The sequence below is a fragment of the Heliangelus exortis genome, chromosome 7 (assembly GCF_036169615.1).
Source record: "Heliangelus exortis chromosome 7, bHelExo1.hap1, whole genome shotgun sequence".
Taxonomy (NCBI): domain Eukaryota; kingdom Metazoa; phylum Chordata; class Aves; order Apodiformes; family Trochilidae; genus Heliangelus; species Heliangelus exortis.
This window is the reverse complement of record NC_092428.1, coordinates 20,459,527-20,486,193: the sequence shown is the minus strand read 5'-3', so window position 1 is coordinate 20,486,193 and position 26,667 is coordinate 20,459,527. Positions and strand designations below refer to the sequence as shown.

Genomic DNA, 26,667 nt, shown 5'->3' with positions numbered 1-26,667 from the left:
TTGGGCAACGTTCCCTCCTGTTAGCAACAACAGAAGACATTAAAAATAACATATATCAACACAAAATAAATCTTTCCTCTAAACTCCAATACAAACATTGTGAGCAAGCACTGATGTAGAAGCTGGACTATTTATTCTCCCATCTTCCACTTTCTTTGTTAAAATTAAAATAGATTAATAATGTATTCATTAGAATAGGATGATTATTACAGAAGAATAGCTGCCAGGCAAGACTTCAAATTTCTTCTATATGGTCCTGTGCAAGTACATAGGCTCACCGTGCTCTCTCTTATTTCTGACATTTGCCTTTCTCTTTTCATTACTGGATCCAATTTTAAACTTGAATATACCATCCCAGTCCTAGCAGGATATTGCCCAATACTTCAGTAGTAAAAGACAGAGACAGCAAAAATTCCACATGCAACCTAGATATCCATTAGTATGAGCATAGTTTGCTAAGAACCTCTTTCTCTTGGAACATTTGCTAAGACTTCCAGCATTTGTGCAGTTCATCCAGTCTGGTACTTACTTCTTATTGGGGTTTCTACTTAGGGGCTTAAACAGCCATGTTTGTTGTAAGACTAAGGATAAAAGTGGGTTGGAGTGAAGTTTGGAAAAAGGGATACCACATCATCTTTAACATGGTGTTCTCATACCACAAAACAGACAACATATTTTAAAAGCAAACCAAAACCCAAACCAAACAAAAAACCCAAACAACCACCAGACCTTTCCTAGTGTTTCTCTCTCTAGCCTTTGCAATGGAAGTTGGCCATAAAGAACAGAAAATAGAGGCGTGAGAGGTAAGAATAAAAAGGGAAAAGTCAATAAATTTCAAGACCATGTCAGGCATTAAAGGAACTGAAAGCATTATTTGAAGGCTAAAAAGAGGTTAGGATTCATACTATTAATTCTTAAAGGCAACTTATAGACAGCTCTCCTTAGATGAGTCCAGGGCACTCTTTGTCATCTAATAAAAATGAGAATTGTTACAGTATGTGCAATACAGAGTGATACAAGTCACAAGAGAAAGAGAGGAAAGTATCAAGACACAGTCAAACAAATGGCTCTTTGTCCTTGACATCACAGTCGTGTCCACCAGTTCAGAGATGCTGACCCTGGTGGGCAAGTTCTGGAAACTAACCTAAGAAAAAAATATCTGCAGTCATCAAAACTGTTATCTAACTAGGCAAAGCATGCAAAAGGCTTAACAAAAAGAAACAAAGCACTACGGTTGGGAGAAAAATCCAAAACTACATGTTCTTGAATACTAAAGGAATGAAACTGGACAAGAAGTAAAAAGATACGAAAACAGCCTCATTTTTACTTTTTCTGGTGGCAAAGCAGATAAACGTGGAAAAATATAAGTCATGGTGTGACAAATGGCAGAGGAAGGATATATATACTATATACCAAGACTATCTGTTCATCACAAGTGTACAAAAAAAACCAGGAGAGATTTTTCTATATGCCATTTATCTAAAGATAAACACACAGGTCACAGGCAGGACACAGTCAGAAGGGAAAAGGGGAAAACATTTCTTGTGTACCAACCAAAAATGTAAAATTGAGCTCAACTAAAAATGTACCAAGAACATTTCAATTCACTACCGCCTTCATACATTTGATAACTTTCTAACCAAACATGCCTTTACTTGGTTTTATATTTCCTTTTTTTTTTTTTTTTATGTAAATATAAGGATTTGAAGCTTCCACTATTATGGCTTTAGTCAATATTATTGAATATTTTAAAATATTAAAAAAAAATATTAAGAAACAATTAGATGTTTCAATTTCAGCTCTTCAAAGTGGACATCTCTTTTGAGATGTTAGAATCTAGCCCCAAAAATGCTTTTCCCTTACGAAACATCAAGAAAACTAATTTTTACTGAGTGTCACAATAATGTGACTACATGGCAAGAGTTCTTCTGTAGCCTCCTAGGCTTGGAGATGCAATTAATATTAGGACCCAATCCAATTTGGGCAAAACCAGTGGAGGAGGATCAAGACTTAATGCAAATAAAAACCTAACATTGTTCATTAAGTTATGTTAAGAAGTTAATAAAGTGTTAACTTACAAGTCCTTTTAGTGATGACTTCCTATATATAATATAATTCATCAAATATCCAGTTAATAAGGCAAATAATTTAAAGCATTTCATTATATTCAGTCTACCTCTTTGTGCTGTTTCCTGGCCTACAAAGTTTTAACAAAACAAATTACAGACAAAATTAGGTAATTGAGCTAAACACTCAGAGAAGAAATAGAAAGATATCTACTCTTAGCATTAAGTGGCATGAAACTCAGATCCAGCTTTGAATTTCTTCCCCCTGGGAAGGATCAGAAACTCACACTGTACATGTAAAATACACTGTACAAGAGAGCGTCCTGCCTCCCTTCCAGGTTGTCCTTAGGACACATGAACTCCAGAGAAGCGTGGGTGGAATGTAAAAAGATCTTATTGCAGCTGCTTGTGCTGCACCTGTTCAAGGGATAAATAAAGCAGCTAAGATCTAGTTTTGGTTTCATTCGCTGCCTGTCCCTTGATGTGCAAAGAAATGATATACCACCTCCTCATCTTGTCAATCATATTACAAATATGTCTTCAATACTGTGGAAGTGATAACTGAATTGCCTTTTTTTTTTTTTTTTTTTCTTCCAGGAATGTTCCCACAAGCTGGGATAACCTCTATGACAAGTTACACACACTAGGAAAAAATGGGTCTTCACTTCATATTTCTCCAGATAGCAAGCAACCCTGTTCATGAGAACTATCACTCCTCGGACCTTTTCCTATTCTTGCTAGGAAAGGAGTTAGAATTGAGTCTAGATGAAACAGATCTGAAGTCAAAACTGAATTCACAAATTCTCTAGAGTTTACAGTTTGCTTTGTTTCTTCCCCTCACTTTGTTTCTTCTGCCCTCCTTGTTCAACTCAGACTCCCAAAACTAAAAATGTTACCACATTGTATAAATGAAGAAATCAATGAGTTGAAGAACCAGACCACTTGATGTGAGTCACTAAGGTGACACTTAGGACACACACACACACACACACACACACACATCTTTACAGGGCTCATTTTCCATAAAATCTTGTTGCTGATACTCTGCAGAGCAGAGGGTTTTAACTTTTTTCTCATTTGTCTATCTCTTGAGGTCACCTAAAGAGAAATTCAATAAAGTAAATTATGTTAACCTCAGAAGACACAGTAGGTCTTAGAAAAGATGTAAATATTCCTGTGCTTTGCCATGAAGAATTTATGGAAATGTTCACAACCACTACCTGCTTGGTTTTTCACGTGTTTTCTTGGGGTTTTTTTAGGGTTTATTTGTTTGTTTTAAAGAAGATTCATGTCTTTCTGTATGTGCTAAGCATATTTTCTTCAGATAGTAAGTTGAAGATAACAGTCTAAAATGAGATTTTACAGGGCAGGGAGGCAAAGTTCTGCAGAAACATAAACACAGAAATGTAGGAAAAAATAATTTCTGATGAGCTGGACAAAAACATTGCTTTGTGGACCATAGAATGCATGGTTGTAAGAGGAGAAAAGCATCTTACAGGAATTCTCAATGAAGATACACTCTGTGCTCAACACAGATTTTATACTGGTATTAGTTGGAGCTTGGGTTTCCCAACATAGGGTAAAGAAGACTAATGCAGCAATGTATTTAATCAGAGAAACAGGAAACCCCACAGCTGTGAACACCCAAAAGGTACTTTGTTTATCCAACTCCTTCCTGCACCATTATATCCTGCAGGTTCTTTCTTTTTTGCTTCACCATACTACAAGGAATTGTAACACCTTGTGGAAGAGTCCAGCTTTCATTTTCCAAATGCAGCCTTAATCTCTTTCCTCCTCCATTCACAGTGCAACTAATCTCAACATCATTAAAAACTGGGAGCAAAGAAAGGATAGCAGACTCAGAGGGAGAAGTGGGGCAGAGCAAGGAAAGGCAGGCAAGGGAGGAAGCCCACATCAGCATCCCAGACACATGGAGGGAGAGGTATCTACATGGAGTAGAGTATCACCCCACATGAAGCCAGGATCAATGTCAGTAGCCAAAATCAGGCTCAGATCACACTCCACAGCAATATCAATACTTGTCCTTGAAACCAAATGCCACAACAAACAGCTCTCAAGTGTGGGACAGTGGTTCCCTCAAGAGGGTAGTTTGGTTATGCCTCGGGGTGAAGCAGACAAGCCATTCTCTTCACTCTTTCATCAAGGGCTTACCTCCAACAGCCTGCTACCCAAAACTCCTCATGCTCATTCTGAACTACCGACAAATTTTACAAATGAATTTTACAAATTCATCCTCAGCTACATCACAAATTTTAATTTTAGAAATGTTACACTGAAAAGAAGCAGTATGTAGCAGTAGAAAACTAAACTGAGAAGCGACTGCTGTTCAAAGAGGTTTGGGTTTCTTCAAGCTAACGATGACCCAGCCTTTTAACTGCTTCTTGCCAATGAGAGAGCAAAGCAGACACATAAGAGACCCTCATCTGCCCCATCCCATACAGTTGACAGAAGTTTTTAATCTGAATGATTTGACAAATAATTTAAGTAAAAAAATAAGACAGGAATCTTCTAGACAGGAAAGCAATTTTGACAGTAGGTCAGAAGGGTACTTGTAATTTGCAGCTCCTGTCAAAAACTCAGTGGAAATACCATCCATTTATTCTCTGAAGTAGTTAATCTTAGCCAACTTTCATGAAAGAGACTATCTTGTTTTGGCTGCCTATTTCTTTATTAAACACCTGCCATAGTACCAACTGCCCTTAGTAATTTTTGAACCAGCTATGACTGGGTAGGGAGAGAATGCTGACATTCTCAAATAGAGCAGGATGGTCCCAGTGACCCATGGGATCAAGAAAATGCAGCCCAAATTCACCCTAATACCAGAGCATTCTGATTTGGCACTATATACCAGAATCTGGGGTTACACGCAGTATTTTTGGAGTTTTGGATACCATGTCCCATTCCAGAAGCTTGAGGTAAATGTAGCATTCATTCCAATTCAAAATAGCTTCCTAAGTTACAGGATGCTTTAAATATAGCATGAGTCCTGCAGAGGCTTCTGAAGAGTGTGCATGGCACCCTTAACCAGGTATAAGTACTACAATGCTCCTTAAAGTTAATTTTACTTCATGCCACAAAAAGTGTCACTAATGCTGGTTTGAAACTGAGAAGACGACATAAATTGTTTAAAGTTAGTGTGTGTTCTTAAACCTGCTGCCTCAAGTAAGAATATGGGTTTATGTATGCATTAACAAGTATGGCTATGGGAGAGAGCCAAAATAGTCCAGGAGCTGGAATTTGGACCCTGAGCAAGGAAAAAGAGGGGATACGGTGTGAGCGCATGAAAGGCTGAGTTCCTCCTAATCCTCAGCTGCCATTGCTACAAATCAAGTGTATTTGGAAGGATTTTGGGGAAAGGTTAAACCTATTTATGCACAGTGCCCATGCACTGAACACCAGTCACAACACATCTGTCACAACACAGATGATCACAACACCAGTTACGCATGTGGGAGGTGCAGAAAGTAACTCTACCCTTGCCAGGGGATTTGCATGCCTTTAAGACATTTGACCCAACACACCTTCCTAAAAGAAGAGCAAGATCTCATTGGCTTTCTGGAAAAATGGCTGCTAGCCACTGCTAACAAAAAAAGAAGTCACCTTGATGCACATTCAAGATGGCATCTGGAGCCACTTGTAAGCTGCAAAATAATTATTTTCATGGTACTTAATTCCATAAAAGAGTGCTTACACTCAAAGTCAGTGAGTAATAAAAATAAGTGATTTCTCCCTCCTATAAATAAGAACTGGGTGCTCTTGTTTCTGAAATCCCTTGGAACACAGAAGCAGCTTCACCTTTGGAGGAAAATAGACCTGAAAAGGAAGTTTTTAGGAGTGTTCCCAAAGGACATCCAACAGTAGGGTTGGACTAAGCTTCCAGGACAGCTTCATATGATCAAGCTTTTATTTCACTTACACTTTTAAGTTATGAGAGCAGCTAAGTAAAATATATAATTTTTTTTCTCACCATCAATGCAGCACATTTTGATGCATGATACCTGTTTGCTTTTAAATATATGATATGTAAATTCTAAGCCAACACAATGGGACATAACAGCAGACTTGTTACCACCCTTGGCCTTACACAGTACTGACAAGAATTAATTTCCTTATGAAGTGCCATTTATAAAAATAGTATTTAAGAATTTAAACAATTTAATGAAAAGCCTATTCTGAGCTTTCACTGTTAGGTAACCTTTTTATTAACTTTCTAACTACACTAGTACAAAAGAAGAAGCCCTCTAACATGCTGTATATATATGCTATCGTTTTTCAATTAGAATTATTGATTTCAAATCATACCATAGGTGACATTGCTAGACAAGGTTTTAAATTGATTTCTTTCCTCAAGACTTGCAAGTATTGATTTTTACCTTGTTCACCAAACATTTTCCTCCTTTCTCTCCTCTTCCTCATGGGGATTAATAATTTACCTGCACATTAAACATTTGGCTACTGTTACTGCAACAAAACCCAGTGAAAAAAGAAAAGCAGTATCTCATACAATATTGGATGCTATTTAACATTGTATTATGTATTAAAATGGGGGCATCCTAGGTACCCATGTGCAGAACTTCTAGTTGCACACAAATCAACTACATTAAGGTTTTTTCCAACTGTGAATGCTAGATTACAGCAAAGACCATTTTGGTGCTTTCACGGTGCTACTAAAGCTTTTTCAAAGCTTTTTTGGTTTTTTTGGTTTTTTTTTACTCTTTTGCTTTTTCAAAATATACACATTTTATAGAGTTATAAACTAATAAACACTTTAGGCTACTAATTAGGCAACAAGAGTGACCAGATGGGAACTGCTCTTGCTGGAAGTGAAAGTTAATGCTACCTTATTTACAGAGCTAATTTTCCTGTGTTCCACTTGCTGAAGAACATTTTGCAAGAATGTAATCAAAATGGAGACAGTGACAGGGTTATCTGCCTTGTTATGAAGACTGCCATTTACTGAGTGCAGACATCAGACACTAACAAAAAGTTCTACCTTACAGAAAAGCTTCTTGCGCATTGTTCAGCAGCTTTGAATTCTTAATTTAATGGTTCCCTCCAGCTACATTTACTGGTACTGAAGGATCTGCAAAATTATTAACTTAAGTAACTTAACTTCTAGCAACTGCACCGGTGGGTCAAGGGTTGGACTTGATGATCTCTGAGGTCCCTTCCAACCCGGCTAATTCTATGATTCTATGATTCTATGATAAATCTGAAGACTTCCTGAAGTACTACATATGCTATATTGTCAAAAAGACTCCAGGTCAAAGGCTGAGCAATTTGTCAGACCAGGATATATAGTTGCCAAGGAACATCATTGAAAGTCAAAACAAGAAAAATTAACATCATTCATTTCAGGTGTGAATATGTTACCTTAGGTTAAGAAACCTTCTTCTCACCTATAAAGACACTGTAGCTATGGTTATCTCCATTTGTGAACTTCTCAGTTTCTCACTAACCTACACCCAACTTCCTCACAGTTAACACTATGCCTCCTGTTAAAAGGAAGGGGTATGTTCCCCTTCCTTTTGCAGGAAAGCAAGCTGCAAAATCACTATGGAGTGTTTTTTGGCATAAGTAGTAAGTTAGCACTAATAAATACTAACTGTATTTATAACTGAATTGGTAATTGCACAGATGTCCCTCAGCCCAGTTATTTCATACATGGAGCTCTATTCACTGATAATGCCACACAAGCGTTGATGATTCAGACAAAACCACACCCCAAAAAGAAAATCTGTATTTAGCAAGTGAAATTAAGAAAGGGCTTCAACCCCACAGGTTATGTATTATGTGTCAGAATACTGAGAGCAGCAGGTTTAATTACGTAACATCACTTAAGTCAGTACCTAAGCTATTACAAGCTACTATTCATATTAATCTGGCCTACATTCTAATAGGGTAAAATGTTTACCCTAAAATTCAAAACATGGATACAATTGAGAAACAGAGCCTTAAATAGAGCTGTGCATGATGTCTGCATAGACACTGTGCAGAGTATGTAATACCCCTTATATACCCCTGCCCTTCAGCTGTGAGCTTAGTATTTAGTGATTACTTTAATCAAAGAAACAGATAAGAGGGGCTGCCTTTCCATTCCAAGCACCTACTGGATTTAAAGGAGAAATCATTTCACCAGGAGTTGCAGTAAGCTCCAGAACCTTCCATCAACCATTTGGTTGAGTACAGTGCGTGTATCCAAATAACAATGCATTATGATGCTATGATTTAAATAAAAATTCTAATAATGTGAATCTCCTCAAAAAAATCCTGAGTTGAAAGATAAAGATACAGATCTTGTTTAGGAACTGCTTTGTATTACAAAAACCAGGCCTTTGTGGAAATCAACCTCTTACAATGTTAGCGGCTCCAGTGAAGCATCCATTGGGATTGCTCCTCAGATCTGACACAGTATTTTTGGTCAAGCCAAGGAATGTTTTCTACTTCAGAATAACTAATGCCTTACCTCTTAGAACACCTGCATAGTGAAGTGTAAACATCTGTTCTACTTTATTCAGAGCAGAGACTTGAACTGAGTCCCTGGTATCCAGGGATTTTCTGATACCCATGGTATCAGAATCCATCTCTCTTTGGTCCAATAAATATTATTTAAACAAAATGCAACTACAGAATTTACTTCTTTCATCCTTTTACAGCATACACAAACCATTTTTGTTAGATGAGAGATGCAACCATATCATACAAATGTCCTACATACTGAACTGTCTTTTATAGTGAAGATGCTGACTAATGGAACATCTCAAACTAACAATACAAAATCAGGAGGTTTGGAGGATTTAGACTTACAGAAAAACAATAATTTCTGATAACTGTAGCTGTAAACATGCCAGAAATGGCTTGCAAATTTGTTTGAAAACAAAAGATAACATAAAAATGTATTCTCTTGGGATAATTACACGTTTGTACATATAACAAATGGCTGCAACTAACACAATTTAGAATGCTCTATCTTTGGATGAGGTGACTCTGTTTGTCATGAAGTGATCTCTAAATTAAATAGATTATGCCAAAGAAATGCTGATGCCCAAAGAATTGTTGTTTTATGAAAAACAGTTAGGAAAGCTTTGGAGCATTCTTAAAACTCAGCCTGGAAGTATTTAATTTTCTTCTCACAACTGTTTTGAGATATAGGTAGAATATTGGAAAAATGTGAAACCTTTCCTGCATAAGAAACTAGTACAGCTTAACTAGACATAAGACAGTCAGACATTACATTAAAAGGCTTATTTCTCCCTCTCAGAAGCTGACTCATAGCCATGTGAGTTTTGGAGGGAAAATGAAATATTTCTACTGGATAGTAGTTAAAAAGTAAGGCTTTTAGAGGACACAAAACTTACCTGTAGAATATCAACTATTACAAATATTAATCTATGGGTTTTAGTGCTGTGAAGGACCTCACATTTGGAGATTTAAAAAAAAAAAAAATAAATCTCAAAGTTGCAGTTGTAGCTGCAGAACAACTACTCAGCAGTTCTGAGATGGATGCTTAACAGGTGATGTGGAATCAGCATTTCAAGGAAACGCATTAAATTTATTCAGTTCAGTCAATAGAGGTAAACTGCCTTCTTCTGATCATAATTTATTTACAGCACCACTTGGCCTCCAAATGACAGTTTCAGATTGCATAGTGCCTGACCCAGATAATCTGAGGTTTCTGTGCACTTGAGAATGGAAGGACAAAAAAATCAGGACTCCCTTCACCCATCACTTGCCTGTTTTGAGACAATGATACTCTGTATGCAACAGGCCCACAGGAACTGAATAGTTTCACATAACTCCTCTAAAGAAAACACAGTCACAGCAAAAGGTTGACATATGCATGTTAGGGAGTGGAGGAGGGACAGAAAGTAATCAGGGAAAGATGGTGATTAAAGGAAAGAGCCCAACAAATGTGAGAAAAGATCTCCTCCTCCAGAGACACGGAAAGCAAAATCATAGAATAGACTTGCTTCTTTTCCCTCAAAGAGCTGTTTTCAGGCTGCTTGTATCAGAATAAGTAAACAGAACAGTTATTTACTTTTTTCTTTTTCCTACTAGTGTTTGTCATTTCCCCTTACTGCACTGAAATAGCCAGATTTACTTACTTAATAGAATAAAGCCAAATAGTTCTCTAACTACTTATGTTTGAACACTCCCTCCTTCAGCTTCAGGATCTGGCTTTTGATTTGGAATCCAAGCAACTTAAAAAAAAAAAAAAAAGCCCTCTCCATTAGGAAACAGAAAACTTTATGAAGAATCACAGAGTGAATACACTATTCATGAGCCAGATAATGTTTCTCAGATGACAATAACAAACACATCTTCCATACTTTTCAGCACACTGTATCACCTGCAAACCAGTCTCTCACTAGAAGAACTTGTTCAGCAATAATGATTCAGAAATACATGAGGAGGCTCTGCTATTGCATCCATCTATGTACAATTTTATCATCTTAGGTAACATAGCAACACAGCACTCAGATAATTAACTAGGCCTAAAAGCCTTCTTACTGAGGATTAGTTCTGGAAAATAAATGAATTCTGCTTGCTTCCAAACAGTTTGTGCATTCAATCAGTAGAAGTATCTTTGCTTCCCACATCAAAGAGGAAAAGACCAGATTTATGCATATGATTATGTCACTGCTGGCAGCTCTTAGCATTGCCAACAACCTACAAGTCTCATTCATTTCAGTAAGACTGACAGATGCTAAGCTTTATTAAGAGCCTGTCACTACCATTTTCCTACCTCTGCTACCTGCCCATGACCTCTCATGACAGAATTTGTTCTACAGGGTAGGATGGTAGGACTAGAAAAAAAATATTTTTACACCTTCTCAGATTATTTCTTAATGCTGCTGTTAAAGGAGTGTGAAAACTGCTGAGTGACCTTAACTCTTCTCCATTTTTTTTTCCTCTTTTCCTTTCCCTGTGTTAGTCAGGCACATATTTTTAGATAAAGAACAGTTAAGCAGAACAACCCATTTCAGAGGAACGTATCTTCACCTGTAACCCTGCTAACTGATTGACTCCTGTGTTTTATGCTGCTGGCTATTCAGTAATGAGCTGATCACATGTACCTATCTGAAGGGAAGAAAATAGCACCTCCACCACCCCTTTAAGAAGCCCTTTAAAATTGAGCTGTTGAGCCAAACAGGCATCAGTAATTCCCTTTCTTACTCACTGTATTAGGATTATCTTCCTGAGCAGAAGAATTAGTAATGCCCCAATCTTGTATTCTGCTTTTGTCAGTAGGCTTCAAAGACTTTCACATTTTCTTCCCTGATTCTCAAGTAAAATGCAGACCAAGTGGGAACTGTATAGTGCTGGCTGACAGAGTACATGTCACCAGACAGTTAAGCTACAGCTCTAGTTCCTAAGTCCAGGGTGCCCATTTTATGTCTAGGCATGGGCTAGCTTCACATGGGCACAATACTACATTCCCCTTTTCAGGAAAGTCCTTGGAAATACACAAGCATAGGACTATAGATGGAAAAAACAATCCCAGTATGGTAGATTGCTGCTGCCATCTTTCTTGGGAGCTCAGACACTACTCTCTCACTGCATGACTTGGGGCACAAAAGAAAAGCACAGAGCCTCCACAAAAAATGATGAATCTTTCTGTTCCTTGTGGCCTACCCACAATCTACTGCTTGGGGGCAGTTCAGAGTATAATGACCATGTCTGCATGTAAATCCTATCTGCCTGCATGGAGAGATACTACACGTATGTATGCAAAGGACCATGGCACATTTTGTATGAAAAGCAATTAGAAGACCCTTTAAGTTGAAGTGTTCAGGGCGTAGAAGTCACCTTGCACTTAAAAAGTCTAATCCCACCTCAGAGCAACTGTAGACTAAACAGTCCACAGATAAATGTACAGCATCCCTTGGCAACATTTACAGCTCTGTGCCCTACACATTTTCCTCACTGTTACCTTCCCTCTTCCTCCACTGCCCCCCAAGAATATCCTGAGAATGCAAGTACAGCTTTTTTCCTTTACCCCCCACAGTAAGATGAAAACTATGGTTAAATTCACAGCTTGATTAAGGAGAATATCTCATCTGTTTGGAGATAATACTTAAGTGAAAGATGATAAAGAAAAAATAGACTTTATGATTATCATCACAGGCCATGTATTACACTGTGTTCTAATTAAAAAACATCACAACCATCAGGCATTCCTACTCCAGTTCTCCCTGAAAGAGGCTACATTCATTTCTGCATGCCTGCTTTTCCCCCCAAAGACAGCCTACAAAATCCAATCACATCCAAAAGCAATGCTTCCAACATAAAACTGGGCCTCACTGGGAAAGAGTTCAAAACATTCAAGAGTTTCTTCTGAAACTTCTACTGCTGGAAGTGCAGCCAGCTGTGTGAAGAGATAATTCCTCCATGCCTCCAGAAATTCAGCCTTTGCAGTTTCACTCCTGCCCATCACATGCTCTCAAAACCCTGGTAAGAATTATATAGCCTACGGGCATAGTGAACATATTATAAGAGATGATAATGTGAGACAATGGGTTCTTTGGGAAACAAATGACTTCCCATTTCTGATTGCAAGTGTCACAGCCCCAGCCTTTGACTGACAGCCTCTAGGTGTGACTGAATTACTTCTAAAAAAAAAAAAAAAAAAAAAAATCACCACATAGTGCAGGCTCCAAAGTGTCACGAAAATGTCTACAGAAATATGTTGGCAACACCCTGTACTTACCTTTGGTGGGACAAGAAAAGAAATACCAAAACTATTTACGACAGTGAAATTAGTGTAAGTTTAAAAAGGGAGTTTATTTTCGTGGGCACAGGTTTTTTTCAGTTTTTGGTGGTCTTTTTTTCTTACTTTTATTTGTTTTTAATAACACTGATAGAACAGCCTTCTTTGCAATTACTGTGCTGCTTCTGCGAAAGGGGTTATGAAAAGTTCCTCTCATTATCATGAGAGGATTTAGCATTAAGGTAAATGTGATTCTGTCTTCAGAGAAAGGAATATCGTGTGTAAGAATAAAGGAGATCAAATAACACAGAGCTTTATGGTATTACTATGAAATAGCATAGTTAAGATTTCAGAAGCTCACTGATTACTTTGGATGACGATTGCTGCAGGGATATCAATTTGGTACCCACAACTTAACAGACTATTTTTTCATTAGGGAAAAAAAACAGTTTTCCAAGTAGCATAGGTAGCTTTTACTGCAGAGCAGCAGCCCTTTTTTTGGCAATGTTTGTTTGTCTGATTAAATCATTCTGGTATTCCTTTTAAACGCTGTTATGTAAGTAACCCCTCTTGTCATTGTGCTGCAAAATAAGCTTCTGCAGGTGATTTGTGGGGGAAAAAAGCCATCTCTAGGAAGATGTGAAAATTAAGGAACAGATTTGAGACTGTCAGAAAGAAAAAAAGGAGTGGAAAAAAAGAAAAAGCTGCAAGAGGTAGTAGAAAGCAGATTTCTCAAACCAGAAGTTAAACAGAAGTATCTAGTTTGATCTACCCTATCCTTATCTACCCTCGTAGATAAGGAAAATGCTTACAAATTTCCTGAAAACCATCTAGTGCTGAAAATTTTAAGAAACAGAACTAATTCAGGTAATAAGAACACTCCACTGCAGCACCTCTACAATATTGCTCATAGGAAGAAAAAAAGAAAAGATGGCTAGGAAATAAATGGACTAATCTGTAGTCAACAGATATACCAGGTAATTAATTATTAAATCCCATACTGTTTGTCAGCTGCAAATGGAAGACTTCTGCATAATTTAAGACAGTATTTTAAGCACTATTGAGTCTTCTGCTTCATATGTCTAATTTTTATCCCATTATCACATTACTGCTCCCTCCAGAAAAGGGGACATGTATCCCTACCTTTGTCCAGTTTTAACACCCAGACTTTGCATATTTACAGAAAGTTACATTTTTATTTTCTAGAAATATAATTTTATATTCCCATTCATATTTCTTCTACTCCCTTGCCCCCAAATCGCACCAGTGAGACCCTAAGAGCAGAAAAAGAGACATCACTGTAAAAAACAAAAACAGTATTGTCATATTTAAAAATATGCTAACCAGAACAGTCTTCCTGAGGCATTTACAATGCCAATAAATGGTGTATTTAAAGTTCACATTTTATCCTCTTTACTCATATCCAGCTGCAAAGATTGTCTATTTTGCTAGCCTAGGTCAGAGTGTACGTATGACTAGTTCACTGCTATTTTCCAACCTAAACAGGCTCAACAAGGTTTTTTGCTCACTTACTCTGGAGATTGTCAAGGGCATGTTGAAGTCCTTGCCCCCTTGCAGACGGAAACCCCATGGTCCAGGTCCATTCAGAGTCACGCTGTAAGCCATTTTGTACCTCTTTCAAAAGGCAAGAAGAAGGCACTGCAGAAGAGAAGGATGGAGCAGACAGAGAAAGCATGAAAAAACAGAGTGAGACAAGGGAAGAGTTTTATATACCAAAAGAAATTATCTTTCTGCCTTGCCTGCTCAGTCGTGTTCTGATATCACCTAAGAATAGATGGGAGCTATAGTGCAGATGCTGATATGCCAGCTGAGTAGGGCCCATAAAAGGTTTGTAACCAGACACCTACTATGCAAAGACTTCATGACTCAGAGGTCTAATATAGTCCCCAGGGAAGGGGACAGATCTTTCTAGGCTTCCCAAGCCCCTCTTATTACTTTACAGGAAAAAAAGACTATTTAATAAAACAAGCAAGCAAAATCCCATGCTGACATCCCAAACACCCACATCTCTTTACTAACCTGTTCACAACTACATAGCCATTTGTAATTTCTGCTTCAGAACATCCATTTATTGCACTGTGATATATAATGTACTACAAACAGACTCTCTTGCTAGATCCATATGTAGCAGAAAAGGCACCAAAAAAGTGTTTACCTTTTTTTACAATGGTTTGTTAAGAAAAAGCATATACTACATACATTTAGCATCACAAAAAAAACCCCACAACTTCAATTTTGGCTCTTGGTTCCATGGGCCTTGCTTTCTCAAGGGAAAATTAAAATTCACTCTCTCTGAGAAGTGTTATGAAAGAGGTATTACGGGTTATTCCTAATCAGAATTTAATTTCCCTGGTAAAAACATAGTTTTATTACATATCTGTCTCATTATTTTGATACAAGTCTTCTAAAGGTATGACACTTAAGCTAAGAATACAAATAGTTAGGAACGAATTAAGAAAGCAGTTATCTATTTTTTTCAGTTTATATTCTAGTTGTTAGGAGTGCCACAAAACTTTATAACCTTGTTCAGTAGTATTGGATAGAATTTCTGCCTTAGACTGGGAATACACAGAACAAGTGGGAAGGGGAGAAGTTGTTGACAGAACTACAATTATAAATAAAAGGCTTCTGCTCTCAAGATAAAGCTATAAACATTAAATAACACTCACCCCTTTCAAGTAAGTCCCTTCTGTGTACAGGACCTCCAGAACCACCCTCTGATATCTCTGCAGCATCCCTGCCTTTACCCTCTAGTTAGAAATTCCCATTTTGTTAACGTGAAAACAAAAAATAAACCTGAATTCTCCTCTGATTATCAAAAAACCCAACCAAAGCCACATAATGCACTAGACTGAGGCAGTTCAGTTTGAATGCTGATAATAAGTCAAGCCTGCACATACACCCACCTAAAACTGTGACAGAAAAACTAATGGTGAAATGGCAGAGAACAAACACCACCAGGGTCTCAGTCTTAATCTAAGGAGATTGTCAGTAATTTTTCAAAACCATGGGGCAGTGTAAGTATTTGCTTACTATTTACAGTAGCAGAAAAGCCATTTGTACATGGGAATAACAAAGCTCTGTGTAGATACTACACTAAACCACAGAATCATTTTTTTTTTCAGTTAGAGGTCCAAAATATGCAATTCACATAGTTATGAATAAAAGTTATATTAAGTTAATAGAACTGGCCCAAATCAAACCCAAAGCAAATAGCAAGACATAGCTTGAAAATGGGTTTCTGATGTCTCACAAATACTCCTAGGGCACATTTACATTGACAGCATTTGTAGCCTACCCTGTATAAGTCCAGAACCACTGACGTTTGGATGATGACTTAGGAAGGGAGAAAAAAATTACTTGTTGCACTTCAAATGGCTGAGTTTTCAGGCCTGCCAGTTTATCTAGTAGGTCTCTTTCTACATACTAGTACTAGATTTTGTTTTTTAAAGGTCACATGCACACAGAAAAGATTGAAGGCAACTTTTCATTGTATTGTTCCTTTCCTTTTCCTAAGAATTCACTGCTGGTATTTTCACTGCCCATTCTTGGCTCCATTTCAAGGGCTTAGGAGAATGGAATAACACCAGGAGTAGGATAAACATAAGTCATTGATACACTAGTAAAGACAGAATCACAGAAGTGTTAGAAGAGAGGACACATTTTTACAGACTCTGTGCATGCTACCTTCTTATACCTAAATCTTCAGTTATTTGTGTAAAACAAAACAAAACAAAACAAAAACAAAAAAACAAAAAACAAAAGTGGAGTGGGAATTAAAACCCAGACCAGAATAAAACTGTGCAGCAACCAGAACAGAGCTAAGCATTAAGAAGCAGAGATATCTAATCAACATAAACTATTAACTAATCAACTTCAATCCTACTTTTATAGGAGTAACATGCCATTTGCTTATCAGTTTAGGACATCTGAAAGGATCTTCGAGATTGTTCAGGTTCCATGGTATGCTAGGAAACTAGAGAGGTAATCTCATTAGAGGCAGTCATTTGAATGAAACGATAAACTGAGACTTGTTACTACTCCTATGGTTTCTGTCTGTGTCTGCGTGAAGATTCAGCATAGTTTAGCACCTTTAAAAAGAAAGTGTAGGGGATATGCCAGCCTTGCCCTTCAACACAAGAGGACCACAGCTTTCGTTTGTCTGCACTATCACTATCATCCATTTTGGAAAAAAATATTTCAGTCTTCTTTCTCCAGACCTCTTTGGGTCCTTTACCTCCTATGTTTGTTTGCCCTCTGCCTGCCTGGAGAAAGTTCTGTGCCTAATAATGAACTGCAAACAGCAAAGAGGCTCACGCTGTAGTTACAGCTTCATTTGCTGAGGACACTCTTGGCACAAGTCTCACTTGTCTTCTACAGATTTTTAATACAATCAGCCTCTAAATAAGAAAGCTGATGATCCACCCAGATGACTATTTCAGCCCTACCCCTTAGAACACAGACACTCTTATGGTGCCAAACATCCAGAGCAAAGCCAGGACTGATGCAAACCAGATTGACGCAGCAGGGACGGTGCCATCACAGCCAACAGGACAAACCTCAGGCAAAACCTTCTGTGAAGCCTTAGGATGAAATTGTGTGTGTACACAAAAGACAACCCCCTTTTCAGAAGCTTGTAATGTTTTTATTAGATTTTAATTGATTTACATAACTGCCTGTCTATGACTTTCTTATCGCTGCCTCCCTCTAGACAGAAACTATGCTTAGTCAGATGAGGTCACTCCTGATGTAAGGTGTGACATTTAAAGAACAGGAACAGAGTGACATTTTCTCTACACATCTCAAAAAGAATTGTCCAGAGCTTGCCAGGTCCCCCCCAGAGCTGACTGATGGGACCAGTTGCAAGGAAGCTGGATGGGTACCAGATTCCACAGCAGAAGGGAGTGCTGCCACCTCCAGAAAACTTCTCAGAGTCTAAGCACAACCATCCTTCTACAACTATGTCAGAGACTAGGAGAAACAATTCACATGTGCTAGGAGATGAAGTTGTATTACAGCAAACTGACTTCAGAAAAGCTACAATTGCATGCTTGAGACTGCAAAGCCATGAAGTGAAGGAAATAAAAAAAAACCGTAATGTCAGTGCTAAATTACGGTGGAATGAAACAAGCATTGGAAATTCCAATTGTTCACATTGCTACCACTTCATGAAGCTGGGCACATCACTCATCAGCACAGTGGTAGATGAGCTTATAGAAGAGCCTTGAATTACTGTTACTGCAGCAACAAAGTTGCATCATTTGTATAATTAACCATTACAGAGGTAGATTGCTTTAGAGTTTGACTTCCAATCTGCAACAGACTGCATTTCTGACATATAAAAAGATGTATGCAAGGTCATGGTTTCAACAATCCTTTGTGTTGCAGCCTTAGGCAAGCAAAGGACTTGTCCTGCAAAGGAATAAACTGTCATTTCTTCTTCGATAAAAATGTCTTCAACACAGCAGATAAACATTCCTTCAGAAAGTCATCAGACAAAAATATTGCCTGCCTCTGGTTTGGTCATCCTCACCTGAGGGAGTGGCTATACGTGAAGGCAGCATTCAGCTTTATGACAAATATGTCCTTTGTGACATGTGGGCCCCTGCCTTGCCCCCAGTGAGATTACCTACACACTTTCAGAACAGTGGAAAGGTGAGGAGAATGCCTCAGGAGTGTGTGAAAAAAACACTGACCTAGACAAATGCATGAAGAAAACCTAGGCTTTGAACCAGATGTCTGACATATACAAACCTAGTTTTCCAAAATTTTTAATTAACCTAATGTTAATTATATTCCCCATGGAACAATGAGGAAACAACAGCTGTAACTGGGGACTGATCTTCATTTCAATCCACATGTCAAAATAGCACATATAGACTATATATTGGCTAACTACTGCTCAAAAATATGAAACAGACACACTAGAGACGTAAAAGCTTTTTAGCTCTTAATCCTTACCTTGCAAATGTCAACTTGAACATAAAATTACCAAAAGAAACAATTTTTCACACAAGTTCAGTACTGCTTCCAAAGCAAGGCTACTCTACAATGCAAAAGAGCCCATCGCCATTTCCTTTTCTCCACTGCTGAGAGCTCTGAATCAACTTGAACTAAACCTAATTGCACTTCCCTCTGGTGAGACACTGGAACAGGTTGTCCAATGAAGTTGTGGCTGACCCCTCTCTGGAAGTATTCAGGGCCAGGTTGGATGGGGCCTTGAGCAACCTGGTCTAGAGGAAGGCATCCCTGCCCATTCCAAGGGGTGGGAACTAGATGATCTTTAAGGTCCCTTCCAACTCTAGCCATTCTATGAGTCCATCTACAGTTTTGTTTAACCCATCTAATCAAAACCATTTAGTTCTCACAGAACTTTGTATTTCTGAGTTCCTCTTAGTCCCTTTACCATGCTATCCTAAGTCCTGTATTTCTTAAGAAGCTAAATTTTCTATCCCTCTTGGCTTCATCAAATTCTGCTTTGTTGTTTCCTTTCCAGCAATGCGGTTTGGGTTTGTGGGTCCTAAAAGAATTCTTGGGGAGATATGAGGAGCAGTATGATGATGGAATATTATCTTCCCTCTCTGTAATACAATACCTTCAAAACTCAGCTTAAACTGTTTTCTATTTGCTGCTGCAAGTATCACCTTCCTAACTAATCAAATTTGCTGTTTACCATCACCTCTAGATCCTTTACTGTGACTACTTCCACCACTGCAGAAAAACATTTCACACTTCTTTCACTGCTAGGTGGCCTTTTTTTTGTCTGCCATGATCTCTTTTCACTACCAGCAAAGACTGGATTTATACTGTGGTGCAGTCAAACTTGATCTTTAAAAGGTTTGAACATATTCTTGTTAACTATCTTAGACTGGAGATCATACCTGTGGAGAGACAGGCTATGGAGGAAAGGGAAGAGGAAAATGTCTGAACTGTTTGCAAAGATCATTAAGTTCTTGCTCGCCTCACCAGCATTTCAGTTGTTGCTTCTAAAGACAGACATTGAAGCATATAATACTTAACACTGCTACAGCACCTGCCTTACCAAGACACCACATTTCTTTTATTAAAGTAAAAAATACAAACACCTGTTGCTGTTACCATCATTTTACCTATATTGCCATAGTCCTTAAGTTACCAGCTTTAGGTCACAAAATAAGTCAAAAGCAGCAACTGGATTAAAATGCAGGGCTCAGTTTCTAATAGATGTACTCGAACCACAAAGAGAAGGCTGCAAAATCCATTCCTGTTCTCTTTTTATTGTCCTTCCCTGACTCTGGGCTGAAACCAGGAAAGTTTACAGCAACCCTGTGACCACCGTATTTTGTTCCTTGCTGCAGGGGATCCTAATTAACTACTTTGCCTTGCAGGAGAAAACAGCAAAAGAAAAAAAAAAATCAAACAAAAAAAAACCAAAACAAAAAACCCCACTCCAACAGAGATACACACAAAAATGGCTACAGGGCAATGTGCAGATCATTGTCAGCTGCACAGAGACGAGGGACCGAGCTGTGACATCGATGTCACAGGACCTCTATGGTGTCCGCTTGCATCCAGAGAGAGCCTGAGGTCCGGCACAGCACAATAAACACACAAAGCTGGGATCCTGTGCCGTCAGTGGTAACTTCCCCGATGCACGGCTCTCTCGAGGCTCAGCACAGGACGCTGCGGTAGCAGTGTGCCCCTGTGCACATGCCTGGATGCATAAGGATGCAAGATTTCAGCTTAAACTGAGCAGGCTCCGAGAACTTCAGCCAAAAGACTCACCTACTCGTTTCTGCCTTCCCAGTGAAGGCTTTACCGGCTGACATTTGTCCCTAGAGAAACTTTAAACGTGAAGGGACACTTTTAAAGGACAGTAAGTGACTCCCACGCTACAGTGTTGCTTGCCAGCCGCTTTGGCTAAGACAGCGCCTGCGTTCCCTGCCCCTGAGCCTTGCTGCTGTCCTGTCCACCGGAGAGCACATAGAGGGAGACTGTGGGGGCCCAGGCGGCCCCCGCAACCTCCGGGGTCCCGCTCTGCGTAGCAGACCGGAGCTCACCCTCGGGCTCTACCACCGGCGCCGCTCCTTCCTTCCCTCAGCGCCGCGGCGCGACCCACCTTGCCCGCTTGCAGTATCTCAAGCAGCGCAACCGGTAACTCAAGGCCGAAGGGGAAGCTCACCGCTACCTCCGGCCACGCACCGCTTTATCGCGTCGCGCCGTAGCCGCGGTGGGTGGGTGCGTGGGTGGGTGGATGTTTGAGGCGCGGGACGGCTGGGGCCAAATCCCCGAGCCGGGGGGCGGGCGTAGGTCCCCGCCCCCGCGGGAGCCGCAGCTGCCCTCAGCGGGCGGTGCTTGCGGTCACACGCACCCACGGACACTCCCCCAACTCAGGCCGCTACCGCAGCCAGGGAGCTGCCCCCGGCAGGTGGCCTGAGCGGCGCGGGGGAGGCGGCAGTGCCGCCGACACCACCCGCTCCCTAGGCGAGGGAAGGGCTGTTGCCTCCAAAGTGGGGCTCTTAATGCGCCCGCGGTTCTTCCAGGCGCCTCTACCGTGCCCGGGCGTGGCGTGCCCGGGGCGCCGGTGCGCCCAGCCAGCGCCTCGCTGAGGGGAGGCCGCCTGTCAGAGGGCTGGGGTTGCCGCGAGGGGGCGCTCGGCGGGCCAGGAGGAGCGTGAGGGGGTTTGTGCCGCCGCGGGCGGTGGCGGAGTGACAGTTCACGGGGTAAAGCGTCATCTGCTGGGCCTGGATGCTTTCTAAAAATCCGTTTTTGAACGGAGATCACCTCTGGGACTTGGAGGCAGAGCAGGAAGGTGGCACAAAGCTGTGGGGAGCGCTTCGGCTGAGCGCCGGGGGAGCAGGTATCTGGGGGGGGGACACCGGGCGCCTGGGATGCCCTCAGGGCTGCGGCGAGGGAAGGAATGGCGGTGGGGGGAGGTGTGGGGGATGCTGCGCCCTCCGGAGGGACCCAGAACGTTCTGGAAGGCAGCGCGGGAGGCGTGTGCTGCCCTAGCTTCCCGGCACTCCCCGCAAGGGTTACGGAGCTTGTGTTCTGCCCACTGTGCGGAGGGTGGGCGGGAAACCGGTGATCTGCCCAAGTTCAGGCTCTGGAGCGTGGATTTTAATGCACACGCACGCACTCACTCACATACACACTCACACTCACACAGCTTCTGCTGGAACACATGTGAAATTAGTGACTTCCCCTTAGAAAAAGTAGAATTTTCCCTGGCGGTGATAGGTAATGGTCGTTTTAATTGAGTGGAAAAGTTAAAACTAGTCAGAGAAGAGGCAGTTGGTTTTGGAGACAAAATTGCCCCGTCTGAATTTGAGATACTTAACCTTGTGGTAACTTCATGCGACTGCTGAATTGTGTGAGGAGCCAAGCTACCGTCTCCATACATCCGTCTATCCAGCAGTGCTATGTGAAGTGTTCACAGTCAGCCGTTTTCTCAGTGCATTGGCCGACGCACTGCTTTGTGAGTTTGTTTAATTTTAAAAAGACCCTGTTCCCAAGACTAGAAACGCTTGAACCCGTGCGGTCCTCGTCTCAGGCCCTTGGAATCCGCACAAGAAAGCAACAGCAGGGACCCTGATCCCGGCTCCTACACGAAGTCCCGTCTGCTCTCGCAGGGCGCTGGGCGGGCGGGGTGCTGCGGTTCAGCGGGGCCCTGGAGGGCGGTGCCAGCGGCGCGACCGCCCCGTCAGCACCAGGGACAGGCCCCGGACCAGCCGGGAAACCGGTAACCCCCGGAACACCGGCACCCCCGGACACCGGCACCGCCACAGCCGCCCGCACCTTCGGGCCTGTGCGCAGCGCGGGTGGAGGAGCGGCCTCCGGGCGTGGGGTCTGGGATGGTCCCAAAGTCCCTCACAGGGCGTGTGCAGGAATAAATTCAGCAGCGACGTGGCTGAAATGCAGAACAACCGTTCTGAATGTGTTCTGAGCGCTGCTGAAGCCAACCGAAAAGACTTAGAGGTGGAGTTTAGTGTTTCTCACCTTAAGGTCCCTATAGTCCACATGCTCACTGCCGAAGTACTGACTGTGACGCTCATTAAGTGGGGTCTCTTGGTCCAATACACAGGATGCACAGACCACGCCGGAAAATAATGACACAAATTATTTCTGTATTTATATTTTGCCAAAGTTCATATTCATATGGATTGTGACTTAATAGTAGTGACAAAAATATTCCACTGACAAGTCAGCTTACATCCCCAAAGGAAACATTTTTCCTATTGTCAAATGCCTGAATATGTTGCTTTCCACTGAGCATTACTGTATCAATAATTACTGTAAGATAATGCAATATGAAAGATTAGTCAGATCTAAAGTAAAGTGCAAATAAAATGCAACTTCCTCCCCAGCCCCAAAAATAATTTAAAAAATCACAATATAGAAAATAATGGTGTGGCAGGTGTGGAAAGAAGAACAACATGCAATAGTGTAGTGCACAGTCAGCTTTATAGGTCACTTAATTTTCAACAGCATATTAAATATCACTTTTCCCCAAATTCATTTATATCTAAAATTATACATCTCACTAGGAAAAAAAAGTGTTGATGCTGACAGCAGTATATTCAATTGGCCTTTTAATAAAGAAAGAAGTCAGAAAATTGGTTTTAGAATGGCTGTTTATGGCTACTTATGCCTCCAACCCTGATAATACCAACATTTTTCAAATTGCTTCTTATTTCACAGTTACCAGAACTGTTAGATTAGTCTTGAGGCATCAGTGAAAATGTATGCTAGAATGTAAGAAATTTACTAAAATTTATTTAAACTTTGTGTGTATTTAAAAATGCTGATGTTATCTACCAATTAAGGAAAAGAATGAATATTTGCAGGGGGTAGCTTTTCAATGAGGTACTCTAAGTGATTGTTTGATGCTGAAGTTGGTATAACAAACACCTAAGTATCTTTTCCTTTCCTGCCAGAAAACTTAAGAATTTCAAGAGATACTTCATGTTTTTCAGCTTTGCATAATGCTTTTACCATGCTGTAAGCCACCCTTTCGTACAAGTTCATACCCTGTTTGCATCAGGGCTATTTGATTTTTTAAGGAAAATTTGCTGGGAATAAACAAGGACAGAATCTGATTTGACTTTCTGTTGATACAGCACTAGGCACTTCTGTGTGCTCTGTACTAGTTTTATGATATATGCCTGTGCATTTTAAACCCTCCTCAGGTGCTCAGTAGCATATCTAAGGGGTAGAATTTTTTATTATCAGAGGCTTTTTGCAGTGATATCTGTGTTTACAAATACAAGGATGAAAATACATGCTTTATTATCCTTAAAATTAGCTGTAGCTTCTTGTCATCCTTTGAATTCTTCATTGACTCTGCTGCTTCTTAGAAGCCCTCTTTAACTAAGAAAAGCTGTAAAATTATCACAAGTAGTTCTGAAGACCAGCAAGCCTTGTGAAGTAGTATAAATGATGAGTTAAGGTGGAAAACATGGAGGGAATTTATGTTTAATTTATTATGAATAAGGTGATGATGTTAGATTATTCCATTCTACATGTGAACAGATCATACTTAGATTTAAGGGGTTTTACCTGAAACTTTACCAGGCCTTTAGCAACCTGTTTTTTTGCTCCCTGGTAAACACAGCAGGAAGGATGACTGAAAATTGGCCCATAAACCTGTTCTGATAAGTGGCAGATGAGTTTTGCTTCAGAATGAGCTTTTGTTTGAAACAGGGTGGCATCCAGTACCCTTTGTGTTGTCACACAACCTGTCACTCAGGTCAGGGAATTTGAAAGTAGGGGAGCACAACCTGCTCGGCACTCTCTGAAAGAGCCTACAAACTTGTTCCCAAAAACTAGTGGTGAGTGTGACTTTCTGAGAGTCTCCACTTGATTACAGCCAATAACAAAATATTACTTTTGGTTTTGATGGGCTGTGTAGGTGTTCTTTCTCTGTGGTGGCTTTGATGTGACTGTGCAGAGAGAAGTGCTGACTTTTAGAGGAGTGCAGATCTGGGGTGCATTTGCAGTGTCATTTACCCAGACCATAACAACTCTGGGAAATGAGGCCTTTCCATTTGTGATTGCTTACTGCTTAGCAGGTCTGACTTTCACTGTCTTTGCACATTGCACATACTATGTAAGGGGACAGGAAATTCAGTGATCTGTTCTTTCTGTCGTTAGTGAATGAATGAATAATCTGCAAAACAACTCACAGTTTTTACTTCCTTTCTGACAGAAGTCTAGAAGGAATGTATTTAAAATGAGAACTGTTGATAAGTCCAATTACCACTCTCATTCATGTGGGATTGTAGCTTCATTTTTGGCATTGGCAACAAAAAGCTACCAAAGAAATCTAGTATTTTGGATCTTCAAAATATTTCATATTGGAGAACTTTTAGAGAAAATCTTCAGGAAGTGTAGTAACTCAGAGAAGAATCATACCTCTGAAGTTACCCTACTTTGGTAATTTTATTTTTGTAAGACAGAGTTTGACATTCCCATTTTCAGTCTTAGCAGTTTTGTAAAGTTCCTGATGTTGCCTACAGTCAAAAGCAAGCAAACAAACAAACAAAGCAAATGAAGACTTCAAGTTTTTACATAGACTTCAGTAAAACGTTGTGAATTGCAATTCTAGAATTTTGCTTAAAGATAAAAAAGAACTCTGTCCCTATGGTAACCTCCTTGGACTGTTCCTGCCATTTTCCTGAGCTATATTATTATCATAACATTCCCAGTACAGGGTAAAACCAGAGTTATGGCAGCAGGTAACTCGAGATGGACTATCAGCAGGATCAACCCCTGCAACACAGCTTGGCTTGTAACCCAGGCTGCTCTCATACTTGGGGCCAGTCCAGTCTCATAATGTCAGGGTTGACAACACAATATCCACAAATCGTGTACTCCAATTTGTGCAGAAGAAAAGCTCTTTAAATTTAAACTTGATCTATTTCCTATATTGTCTAAATAAATGTTGGCCACTCAGTTCTAGCTCACCCTTCAGTTGTAAATGCATGCTATTTGTGCAAGGGAAGGTGTTGTGACTCTCTTCCCTCCTGTTTACGTAGTGTCTCTCTTAATCTCTCAGTTGAATGCTGATAAACACATCATTGCATCTTTCTTAAAACAGGCAAAGATAATCCTGTTTGATTATGGAAAAAAAAGGTTCCAGTTTGTAACCTTTATATGAAGGCTTCCTAATTTTGCCTTTCAGCACTCCAAGAGTAAATGATGCACCCCTTTCCAGATGAACGTGGGCACTGTGGTAAACTGAATTGTCAAGGTCACAGAGGAAGTTAATGCCACACTCTGGCTCAGAACTGATTATCTTTGATACTTACCACAAAATGGTGTCAACTAATAAGTCTTGTTCAGTTTGATTACTTGGTTCCTAGATCTGATGATTTTTTCAGTTGAGCCTATTGATTTATTGAAACCATTTTAGTTGTGATGTCTGAAGGCTAGGATAAACTTTGCTGAGAAAACTGTGAGGTGCTTCTGTCTTCCAAATAACAGCTTCACTCAAGAACACTTCCCAGAACATTTAAAAAGTATTATTTACAAATACCCACACTTTTCTGGTAGTTTTTTCACTTACCTGTAAGTGGGATATGTGAACTGGCTCACAGCTTTTCTCACAGTACCCTACAAGTAATGCTTTGACCACTTCATTGTTGCAGGTAAAGATAATGATTTTAATTAAACTTGGCAGCCACTGGAGAATGACTGCTGGTCTATGTTTTTTTTCAAAGGCTAGTGTCTCTGTCTCACCTTTCAACATCCCAGAGTTTCTGCTGGCCCTTCAAGCATAAATTAAATTTGTTTAACACTACTACCTGGACAGATAACCCGGAGTAAACTGTTACTGTAGCAAAATGTCCGCTAAAAGGGCAAGAGAAC

General features: G+C 40.2%; 1 protein-coding gene across 11 annotated transcripts in view; it reads right to left on the bottom strand.

Moving 5' to 3' along the window:
• LDB3 (LIM domain binding 3) overlaps positions 1-21,060 on the bottom strand; it is a 117,942-nt gene extending 96,882 nt beyond the window's left edge. For 6 of the 11 annotated variants that reach the window (XM_071749243.1, XM_071749246.1, XM_071749245.1 and 3 more), the window contains exon 1: positions 14,332-14,524. In XM_071749243.1, coding sequence (XP_071605344.1) covers positions 14,332-14,424 — 93 coding nt within the window. In that variant the 5' untranslated portion in view covers positions 14,425-14,524. Of the gene's footprint in view, positions 1-14,331; positions 14,525-20,917 lie in introns of those variants that run through there. The other 5 variants (XM_071749250.1, XM_071749252.1, XM_071749244.1 and 2 more) reach the window with 4 other exon arrangements.
• Positions 21,061-26,667: the final 5,607 nt, after the last annotated feature.